General features: G+C 38.7%; 1 protein-coding gene across 1 annotated transcript; it reads left to right on the top strand.

Moving 5' to 3' along the window:
* Nucleotides 1-4,195: 4,195 nt before the first annotated feature.
* On the top strand, nucleotides 4,196-12,097 carry ccdc106b (coiled-coil domain containing 106b). Its single transcript, XM_053638788.1, has 7 exons — nucleotides 4,196-4,421; nucleotides 5,500-5,589; nucleotides 6,144-6,242; nucleotides 6,795-6,986; nucleotides 7,185-7,328; nucleotides 7,441-7,650; nucleotides 9,648-12,097. The coding sequence occupies exons 2-7, from the start codon at nucleotides 5,553-5,555 to the stop codon at nucleotides 9,962-9,964; spliced, it is 999 nt and encodes a 332-aa protein (XP_053494763.1). The 5' UTR covers nucleotides 4,196-4,421; nucleotides 5,500-5,552; the 3' UTR covers nucleotides 9,965-12,097.
* The last annotated feature ends 210 nt before the right edge of the window (nucleotides 12,098-12,307 follow it).

Raw genomic sequence — 12,307 nt, 5'->3', positions numbered from 1 at the left:
TCTGGTGAGCATAAAACACAACATTTTGGTTCAACTGTAAAATATACAGTAGCATCCACTCATATAGGAAAATAATAATAATACACCGGACTACCATAGCCTAAGTAAAAATGAAATGAACAAAAACTCTTTTCCTCTATCAGGTCTGCGATTGTACCAGGACATCATTACAGAGCAAAAAACAAAACAAAACACTTTCTCTGCAGATGTGCTGAGGATGGAGAACATAAAGATTCTCTAGTGCTCCCTCTCCTGTATCCCAGTGCGCCTTTTCAAACAAATTAAAACTAATATTAAAATCCACTACATTCGTTTTTCTTATTTTATTTAGTTGCGCAGTAGCTAAGATATTTCTCCTTGTGGAGTTACAGTCCAACATTACACAGAACAAATGATTCAGAACCCTGATGTGCTTTGACATCACACCTTACCGTTTCTTGAATGTCTTGAATGTGTGTTCACTGACCACTAGTGTTTGCATTTCATGACTAGAGAGGGTTGACAAATATACCAAAAACAACAGTGTCACTCTGTCAGACCCCACACTAGCTTAATATAAAAACTCAAACAAATAAGCGCATAGATTAGACATTTCCTGATTAAACCAGTTGGCATTCAGTTTACACTTGTAGTTAGTGCTGACCTCTTGTGCTGAGGTGGCTGGTACTAATGCTCATGTAGCTGAATGAACACAGCCCCACAGCCACACTCCAAAATCTAGTGGAAAGCCTTCCCAGAAGAGTAGAGCTTAATATATCTGGAATGGATGTTCGACAAGCACATATGAGTGTTTTGATTTTATGGTGTCCACAAACTTTTGGTCATATAGTGTACAACCGTTCACTCTACAGTTATTCTTGATTACTATGTAAGGAACAGGCTCTATACAGCAAGTTAGTATGAACATGTCAAAAGCAAAGCTTCTGAAGATTTAAATGTTCTCTCACGGGTCTACTTTCTTGACAGATTTGAAAAACGAGGATGGCTATGAAATCTCTATTCCCTTTTAAGACAGTAATGCGGACCAGTCTGGTTTCTACAACCAGAATGACTACATGTTTGATGGTAAATTATTTGTTTAGTAGTGTAAGAGTAGAAATAAATATACATGAAATGTGGTTATCCTAACTGTCTAGCTATCTGTGATGATTCACTCCAAGTGGGGCCTTGGTGACTCGTTTAAAAAGAATTTATAGTTCACAAACCAACCATATCTGGTTTGCTCTTAAAGTGGTTGACTATCCAAATAATGTCTGGTGAGTGGTGGCACCACGATGCTCGCTTGCCACTGATGAACAGGGTAAAGGGATAAAGAGAAATTTTGCACTGTGTACGTACAAACTGGAATCTTAACTGATGAAATGGTTGTCTGTCTGTAGGTAGGTGCACCATATAAACTGGTGTATTTTTTATTTTGTTTTGAGACCATAGTCAATTGTGTTCACATATTACAATTTTCTATCTGATGACACTGTTATCGTGCTTGATATTTTAAAAATAATAATTTCCTGGACACTCCAGGGCATGGTTAGACATGTTTTTGTGATGTAAAAAAAATTAAACCAAGCTAAATCATGTCAGATCTTCTTCCACCTATAATGTGATATGGTAACCAACAAAATTCAAATAAAGTTTTAGGGCAAAAGAAAAGCTTACAATAACCTGGTTGCACAGGTGTGCACACCTTTTTACTAATACTTCATTAAAGCACTGTTTGCTTTGTAATACAACACCCAGTCTTTTGGGGTAAGAGTCTCAGCACATTTGCCAATTTTGTTCCACTTTTACTTGCAAAAATGCTCCAGGTCTATCAAATTGTGAGGTGATCTCCTGTACACAGCGCTCTTCAAGTCATTTGACTGGTTTTTGATAGGATTTAAGATTCCAAATCATGCATCCTCTTCTTCTGAAACCTTTACTTTGTTGACTTGGATTTGTGCGTTGGGTCGTTATCGTGCTCATTTCTTCATCTTCAGCTGTCTAACAGAGTCCTGCAAGTTTTGTGCCAAAATCGACTGGTAATTGGAGCTACATCTCGACTAGTGTCCAAGTCCCAGTCCCAGCTGAAGAGAAGCAGCCCCGTAGCATGATGCTGCCACCACCATGCTTCACTCTCAGTAAGATGTATCACATATCTTTTGGAATTGTGCCCAAAAAGTTATTCATCGGTCTCATAATTTTTTTCGAACATGAGTTTGAATGTGGTGGCTTCAGCCACACTCCCAATTATAAAAGGGTGTGCAACTATTTGGTTTTCCACTTGAATTTTGTTGGTTGCTTATCACATTAAAGGTGGAAAAAAGATATGACTCTGCCATTTCATGGGGTGTGTAGACTTTTTAATATCCACTGTATTTCCATAACCAGTCTGAACCTATATAAACAGGTCAGATACTGACAGTGAAGACAAGGCGCAGCAAAACTCGAACACACCTATTGTAGTTTAACATAAACCAAACAGCGGGCAACAAATCCGGATTATTTTGTCTTACACTAACGTTGGAAAATGTTACGTCCTGTAGCTTTAAAATGGTGCCAAAACAGCGAGTAGTCTGTGGTGATACTGAGAGACTGCTGCTTATGAACATGAGAAAAATACAAGTCTAATTTGTTGTTTATAGCTTGGGCGCTACAGCACGAAGCCTATGAGTTTATTAACCTACAAGCCAGTTATGTTTACATAAACACTTACCCCTTCGCAAGTTTACTGAAATTTTCTGAATAGTTTCTTCATCGACGTTTTTCTAGCGCAGGTTTGTCGCGAAAGAGAGACGTTAAGCTTCTGTTCGCTTGGAACCATGTCACTTCCGGATACACCTCCATTTCATCTCACCTGAAAACCAGGTACTAAAACCTGGGTGGGTCTATAAGCCTCAGACATGAAAATGAATACACAAAGCATATATACAAAACGACAACGACAACAACAACAACCTACTCATAATAACCCTGATAACCCTTCTGAGGAAAGAAAAAACAATAGAAACCAACACATAAATTCTAATGGTTTCCATTACATATCATTACAAACCGTTAGCTGTTAACCTTTTCAACCATTAATATTATATTATTGGTTCTTAATGGTATCCACTATACATAACATCCCTGCTGGAATAACATAACAAACAAAACAATAGAAACCGTCATAAAATTTATAACGATTTTATTGGTTATAATAGGAATTGTATTGGTTTTAATGGAAACTGTAATGGTCCCTGTGGGTATCTACTGGTAATGTATTGCCTTCTAGCAGTGACATGTTATGTCTAGTGGATACCATTAAGGACCAGTAATAGTAATGGTTTTTATTGGATAACAGCTGATGGTTTGTAATTGTATTTGTAGTAGAAACCATATAAATTTCTGTGATTGTTTCTATTGTTTGTTTGTTTGTTTGTTTTTTTCAGCAGGGATGCCAAATGATAAACTAACCCCTTTAAAGTAACATTAAAAAAAACCCTTCCATGCTATAAAAATGGTAAATATATACCATTATTTAGTCCTTACTGTTGTCCACTAGACATAACATCCCTGCTGGTAAAAACAAAACAAAAAACAAAAAAAACAATAGAAACCCTCATAAAATCTGTAATGGTTTTAATGTTTATAATAGGAATTGTATTTGATTTTAATGGAAGCTGTAACATGTCTCTACTTGTAATTTGTTGTCTTCTGTTGGTGGCATCCCTGCTGAAAAAACAACAATAACAACAATAGAAATCATTATAGAAACTCTCATGGTTTCCACTACAAAAACCACTACCATTGTTGGTCCTTAATGGTATCCACTAGACATAACATGCCACCAATATAAGGTGACAGATTACCAGAGACTCACGAGGACCAGTATATTTTTCATTAAAACCAATAAAATTCCTATTATAACCATTAAAACCATCACAAATTTTATGAGGGTTTTACTGTTTTGCTTTTTCAGCAGGGAAGGGATTTAAATAAATAAATAAAAACATCGTTTTATAGAGGTTAATTTATCATTTCTTTATGAGACCCAAAACCAATAGAATATATACATGCCTATACAGCAGGCTTTTCCTGGGTAAAAAAAAATACATTAGGTGCTTTATGAACATAATTTATAATCTATACAAACCCCGGTATAAAATGGACATTTTGGATGTAGCTGTTGCTTAGTTACACCGCCAAGTCACTAGTGCGCATGACCGGAAGACGATTCAGATGAGGGCGGTCTTTTTTTTTCTTCTTTCTTCTTTGATTGTTAACTTCTTGGAGAAGTTAAATATTGCAATAATTCACGAAAACACATACATAAGCAAAGTTGCGTAAATGCGAAACAGAGTAAATGCCTCAGACTGTTTGCAAAACGAAGAATAACAGCAATATCAACATCCTGGATTTGTGTAACGCTGCTAGCGTTTATACTTGCAAACAAAGTTAACAACGTGAGTAAATGCTGCAAACTGGATTTATATATATATATATATATATATATATATATATATATATATATGTATATGTGTGTGTATATGTATCTATGTATGTATGTATGTATGTATGTATATATACTACACATCAAACATGTTTCACTCGACGTGCGCCAAATGATGTGTAGTCTCTGGTTCAGCTAGATCTTGGTATGACAATGAAGAGAACACGTGTGCTTGCAGCCAGTTTATTTACCTAGCTGGTTCGCTAACTAGTTAAGGTTAACTGGTGGCAGGGATGCACAAGTAGAACCTTTCTAGTTTGCTTACTCTTGGAAAGTTTTTGTCTTTTGGCACTTTTCCACCGCATGGTTCGACTCGACTTGACCTGGTTCTGCTCGCTTTTGGGGGGCTTTCCACTGTGGATAGGACCTGGTACATTTTTTTAAAATACCACCTCGGTCGAGGTTCTGAGCGAGCCGAGCCGATACTAAGTGAGATCCACGCACTGAGTGAGTAAGGATTCTCTTTAACGAGTGGTTCTGTATTGAGCCTAAATAAATGTAATTTAATACATACTTTGCGTATGGTAATATTCTATTAATTGAAAACTTCTCATTACAGATAAAATTACAACAAAGGTTTCTGTCTTAGAATTGCTGCAGCAGCTCTCCCCTCTGCCTCTATTTCTTCTGTTCAGTTTGCAGTGCACGCAGCTCTGTTTTATGTCTGATTTGTTAAAAAAAAAAACCCAAAATATCTCCATATTACCGAAGTTGAATGATCTTTTCTGTCATTGATGTCATTGTCCTTCACACTGGTCATTGGCAGCACTACATTTGCTTCAGTGTCGCTCATTTCTCCACTTGACTACAATCCTGTCAGCCACCACCGTGTCGGTAAACACCACGTTAGCTGCCCGGTCTGCAACGCACAGTATATCGAACTTTTGTTAAAATTATATTGAGAAATTATATCGTGATAATTATCGTTATCGAATTATCGCACAGCCCTATTGATAAGCAGATACAGTTCCTAAGATGATGGCCCTGCTTACAACCCATGTGCTGGTGTGTGTGTATGTGTATATTTGTAGGTGTTTGTGAGCTTGGTTTGGAATTTTAAGAGGATCCATGTCAGACTGCGATAATGACTGAACCACAAAGAAATACAAGGAAGTCAACAGGTAACCCTTACTGCTTTAGTATGACCATACAGATGTCATTTCCAGTTTTAAAAGTGTGTGTGTGTGTGTGTGTGTGTATTTCATATTTACTTACACAGTATAACCAAAAGTATGTGGACACCTGACCATCACTCCCATATGTGGTTCTTCTACAAAGTTGGAAGTGCACAGAGCCCTGACCTCAACCCCACTGAACATATGTGGGACGAACTGGAAGTGGAGCCTCCTCACCAAACCTCACTAATGCTCTTGTGACCACAAATCCCCACAGCCACGCCCCAAAATCTAGTAGAGAGCCTTCCCAGAAGAGTGGAGCTTATTATAACAGGAAATACGGGGGAATAAATCTGGTATGGGATGTACAATAAGCAGATATTAGGATTTATGGTGTCCACAAACTTTTGGTCATATAGTCTACAACCTTACCAGTTATCTTTGATTACTATGCAAGAAACATGCTTTATACGGAAAGTTAGTAGGAACATGAGACATAAAGTCAAAAGCAAAGCTTCTGAAGATTTAAATGTTCTCTCCCGGTTCTATTTTCTTGACAGATTTGAAAAACGAGGATGGCTATGAAATCTCTATTCCCTTTGAAGACAGTAGTGCAGACGAGTCTGGTTTCTACAACCAGACTGACCACACGTTTGATGGTAAATTATTTGGTGTATTATAGTGTGGGAGAAGAAATAGCTAATTGACTGAAAGACCCTCTAATTGACTGAAAGTTGGCTTCACACTGCCCAATCAACACATCCACCTGAAGATAAGACACATATACTTGTAATTAGTAGTTAAGCAAAAAGGCCTGAAACAGGCTTATAAGACTGTACAAATTTTGTATACACATGGCTGCCTCAGTATTTTAAAGCAGGGCTACCAATTCTGGTCCTGGAGGCCCTGTTAAGCATGAGTCCAGTGTGGTGCTTTCTCTGCTCTAAAACACAACATATAAACTACAACTTGGGTAAAATGTAGCAGTTAACATGCACCAGTAAGTAGAGATTACCTTTCAGTTTTAACATCACTGCACTGCAGCCTGTTTCCTTTAGAATTGATTGCATATTAAATGTTGTCTATTTGTATTCTTTTTACTACATATTTTACATATACTAGCCCTTGCATGAATGTTACATAACAGATAACTGCTTTCTACAGGCCAGGTGCAGCAGAAATAATGGCATCTCTGTTCTTTCTTTGAACAGAAAGTGCATCAGGACAGACGCCTCCCTGCAACCCGTACCTGTTGATTTCCAACCTTCGTGCCCAGCTGCAGATCTCCCTGGAAAAGAACTCATGGCTACAGAAACGTATCGAGGACCTGGAAGAGGAAAGAGACTTCCTGCGCTGCCAGCTTGACCGGTTCATCTTCACCACCAAGAGTCAGGAGAGGAGTGGTGAGGATTGCAGAGAGATGACAGTTGGATAGGTTGACGAATGGGACACTGCTGGGCTTGATATTAAACGAATATATTTCAATCAGAAATATCCACAGAATGTGACATAGCGGGTGAATTTTGTGCAAGCCCGGGAACAAAAAGGTGTCGAATATAAACTTAACGTTTGTGATGTAATTTCCTTTACTTGTATTCCAGAGCTTCAGCCTGAGGTTTCCCAACAGCCCACATCCCAGAACACTGTCGTTCGCAGGACCTCATCTCCGGTGCCCATGATGACTCGGTCTAGACAAGCACGCAGCCAGACCTTAAAGCGAAACAAGAAGAAGAACAGTGTCCAAGGTTAGTTGCTAACCTGGTATTTTGCAAAAATTATTTATTTATTTATTTATTTATTTATTTATTTATTGTCAGTTCCTGGTTCATTTGTCTACCCACTAAAAATTCTTTATAGATGAGGAAGAGGAGGAGGTGATGGAGGAGGAAGAAGAGTATATAGAGGAGGATGGCTACCTTGAAGAGGAGGAGATTGTATCAAATGATGACGACCCTAACAACAAAGTCCGCAAAAGAAGCAGGCCTAAAAGCAGGTCGAATGGTGGGCCGATGAGAGTGAAAAGAACTCGGGTATTCCGCATAGCACGTGGAATGGAGAGGCAAAGAGGTGAGAGGGAACAGTTTTACAATTTAATCAAACCGAATGCAAGTGCGGCAGGATATGATACAAGAAGGGTGCAATAAAGGTGATACAGGTGCAGTTGGGAAGAGCCATTTTGCAGGCTGTAGGAAGAACACACACAGAGAGAGAGAGAGAGAGAGAGAGAGAGAGAGAGAGAGAGAGGTGTGAATACGAGCTTGGGTTGGGGCTTGTGGTGCATTCATGTCATGTCGGAAAATTGTATTTATGAGTTGAACAGCACATGAATGCCACCACAATGTCGTAATTACCAGTGGGAAACTCTGGATTTTCTTTTTCCATGACAATAAGAAAACATGGTGGAATCAATGGATGCAACAGTAAATTTGTTGAAATTGAATGCTTCCAGTAAAACAAGCAAAATACGATAGAATTGTCCAGTGTCGGTATAATATGCAAGTTTAGCGTGGCTTCATAAAGTGATTAAAAACACAAAAAAAAGCAAAATGCACTTGATGCACATTGTGTTCATTTTCTAGAAGTAGAGTTAAAAAACAAACAAAGCATTGCTGTATTTTATTTATTTATTTGGTAGTTTGATTAAGAGAAGGTACACTGCCATCTTGCTCCGACCAAAGTGACCTGAACGCACCTGATGTCGTAATTATAACTTCCCAGGAGGATCTGAATGCATATTAACATAAGGGCAAAATAAACATGGAGTGTCAAACTGATTGGTGGTTAGTGCATGTGGCTTAAGCCAGGACAGTGGATATAAAGTAAACACACCCCTGTTGATATTACAGGGTTTTCTGATGGGATGGGGGGGACCAAAATGAAATCATGTCAGATTGTTTTCCACCTTTAATGTGATGTAGCAAGAAGGAAAAAATTGTTAAAGCACCTTTTGCTTATAATTCAGCACTCAGTTTCTTTTTGAATAGAGTCTACAAACCTAGCAAGAATGCTCCGGATCTATCGGATTGTGAGGACCTCCTGTACAGATCCCTCTTCAAGTCATTCCACAGGTTTCTGATAGGATTTAAGTCTGTGCTCTGATTTGGCCACTCGAAAACATTGTCATCTTCTGAAACTGTTCCTTTGTTGATTTGGATTTGTGCTTTGTGTCGTTATCGTGCTGGTAAGTGAAAATGTTCAGCTGTCTAACAGACGTCTGCAGGTTTTGTGCCAAAATCCATTGGAGCAATCCCCGATTCCCTCTGTCTAGAGTAGAGCCCGAGTCCCAGCTTAAGAGAAGCAGCCCCATAGCATGATGCTGCCACCACCATGCTTCACTGTGGGTATGGTGTTCTTTTTGGTGATTGTGCTTCCGGCTAGCCACCCTACTCCATAGCCCAGAAATGTGATGAATATGAGAGGTTGTTCCCAGATGTTCCTGCGGTTGCTGTAGGTCTCCCCAGTTTCCCCAATTTCTTGTCCTTTTATCAATTTTGGAGGGATGTCCTGTTCTTAGTGACGTCACTGTGGTGCCCAATTTTCTCCACTTGTCCATGATGGCCTTCTCGACGTTCCATGGTACATCTAATATTTTGGAAAATCACTTTCCTGAGTGATACTTTTTGACGGTGAGATCCTGAACATGCTTTGTAAGCTCAAGAAACCAAGATGTCAAGAAAATCCTACCGAATATGGGGTTAATCAGAATCACTTCACCGATTGCTGACTGGTGTATGATTACTTTTGAGCATGAGTTTGAATGTGATTGGTTCATTCTGAGCGCACACACATGCCCCATAATGAAAGGCTTATTGTACCAGGTTATTGTACTTTTGGGGGGGGGTTCCCCGTTGTCTGTTTGCTTTCACTTGGATTTTTGTTGGTTGCTATATCACATTAAAGGCCAACCTGATTTCTTTGTTTATTTATTTATCATACTTTGCAAAAATCTGCCAGGGGGTGTAGACTTCTATATTCTGCGTAGATATTACTAAGTGAATCATGATTATACTGTATTTAGAGATGATGATGGATGGTTGATGCTATAAAGTCTTGGCTTTTTTCAGTGAAAGACCCTGCTGGAGTACTTTTTCGCTACAAGAAGATTCTGGTGACATACCAGAAGCTGAGGAGCATGTCCAGAGCCTTTCAGGTTCACGGGGTCGACCGTAACACAGTAGCCTCCACCACTCCCATTGCGGAGTTGCTCCTGGTCGCGCCAGAGAAAGTGGAAGAAGTCGGCGAGTTCGATTCCTCCAAGGAGAAGCTTCTAGACTATGCACGACGCTGCTACAAGGCCCTTGATGAGACCGCTCATGCCAAGGTGCAGGCCTTGAAGAAAAACAACCTCCTGCTGCCCATCTCTTACAGATTCAGGAACTGATGCACCAAAAAAAACTGTTTCCTTGAAACCTGTTGCAGTGAATAATGGAAGGAGGGTTCAAGGTTGATGATTGGATGTTGCAGCAGCTAAGCAAAGAATTGTTCTTTATTTTTTTCTACCTCCAGCTACTGATTATTATTTGAACAGAAACACATTGGCATTGCTGGTATTGGCAAGCATGGTTAAGATTGATGGAAAGGTCTCTCTTTTGTTTGAGTTTGAGGACATTAGTCCGAGTCAGACAGGATGGGATCAGGGCAGCTGAAGTGTTAGATGATGCGTTGGCTGAGATATTTGAGCAAGGATCATCGGAGTGGGGTTAGGGTAAGAAAGAACAAAATTCTGAGATATAAGATACAAGAGATGAAGTAAATCACTGTATTTAAAGACTGTGTATGTATATTTTTGTACTTGTTCATTATTATTTGGGGGTAACAAAAAAAAAAAAAAAACAAACAAAAAAAAAAGCTAACTTCCTCACTCCTCAGACGAATGTAACACTTATTCCCCTGTTCATTAACACCTTTTTAATGTAGCTTCCTAAATTGTGAACTCTGATACTGATTTACGATTATGATAATGAGATTAAACTGTGTTCTTGTTCTAAGTTTGAAGACATGGATTTACAGATTTACCACCATGATATTTATTTTAAGAAACAGCAGTTTAGTCATCTGTAGATCATATCTGAATCTTTAAGGACAGTCTGGTCTTTTCAGTTTGCATGTAGATTTGGTTGATGGACCCTTTTTTTTTTTTTTAAACTGTATCACTCCTTCCTCAGTAGTCATGTTCAGTCATGTACCTGCACACATTCCTGTAAACACCTGACTACAATTACTTCGAGCTAAGATTAAAGACACATCATGTAATTAAGTCATTATCCTCAGGGATGTAGCCTGCTAACGCAATTTGATTGCTAAAATGGTAAATCTTCACTTATCTGCCTTGTTATATTACTGAGGTCTTTACACTGTGTAATCATGGGTCAGAGATGTCATTGTATTTAAGTCCATGTACAGGATGGATGATTGGTTCTGTTTTTTCGGTTTTTGTCATTTTCTTTTTGATGATCTGTTTGTTATTGTTTTTCTTTTCTCTACAGGGGAATAAACTCTGTACATTTACAGTATTAATTTACTTCTCAGAAAATAATAATTAACAAAATAATGTTTTATTATGTTTATGATATGGGCTTTATTCTTTAAATCAGCAATAGTAGTGGTGAGTGTATAATGATTAGATTTGGACACAAACATGATTCATGGAGGTTGTAAAATTTTCAAGAAGAAGCAAACCTCAATTTGGAGAAACACTTTATATCTGATCCATGCAGGTCAGTATTCGCTTATGTTTCAATACTGTTGTTTAATTATCTCAGTCTGATGCAAGTGATCTTCTATGTGAGTTATGTGTAATGCTGGATTTGGTTAGTGGTCTGGCTAAATTAATACACACATTAGGCCTCATTTATCCCAAAAAATAATTAGGAAATTCGTGTGTGAACCAAAGCGGACTAAATGCCTGGTTTACAAAAGTTTCAGAAACGCTGATTTCCTTTTGTACTTGAGCGTGCATGTTGACTAATAACCTGCACGCATGACACAGCTCATTTACTTATAGTGACACCCACAAAACTCCATAAAAGGTCAAATGCTCAGACAGCTGGAAGCACGAAATGAGTGATCAGGGTGAAGCCTGAAAAACAGAAGTGGAGGTTATTTTGACTCATTTCTATACCAAAAAATATATGGAATCATATTAACAATAATAAGGGAGTGCTCAGTGGGGCGGCTGTGGTTCAGGTGGTGGAGCGGGTAGTCCACTAATCGTAGGGTTGGCGGTTCGATTCCCGGCCCACATGACTCCACATGCCAAAGTGTCATTGGGCAAGACACTGAACCCCAAGTTGCTCCTAATGGCACGCTAGTGCCTTGCATGGAAGCTCTGCTACCATTGGTGTGTGAGAGTATGGGTGAATGAGAACTGTTAAGGTTAAAAACAAAAGTGCTATATAAGTGCAGGCCATTTAATACTAAATAAATCATTTTTAAGTGACTATATTTTGCAAAATGTTATTGATGGTACTCTTAGTCTCTGTCCTAGTGAATTAGCATGAGGATGTGTTTTTGATAGCGACTCTAAAACACTCCAAGTCGCTCTAGTTAAGGGCGTCTGCTAAACGCTGTAAACAGTAAAGAACTTCTTTCATCTCCAAAGAACCATATACAATGAAAAATGGTTCTTAACCAGAAGAACTTATGGTTCTGTTAAGAACCATTAAAGTACCTATATTTTAAAGTGTGTAGACCAAGCACCTCTGAAATGACCAGTGTACCCTTC

The sequence above is a fragment of the Ictalurus furcatus genome, chromosome 12, assembly GCF_023375685.1.
Source record: "Ictalurus furcatus strain D&B chromosome 12, Billie_1.0, whole genome shotgun sequence".
NCBI lineage: Eukaryota > Metazoa > Chordata > Actinopteri > Siluriformes > Ictaluridae > Ictalurus > Ictalurus furcatus.
The sequence above is the reverse complement of the archived record's forward strand: the minus strand, read 5'-3'. Positions and strand labels throughout refer to the sequence as shown.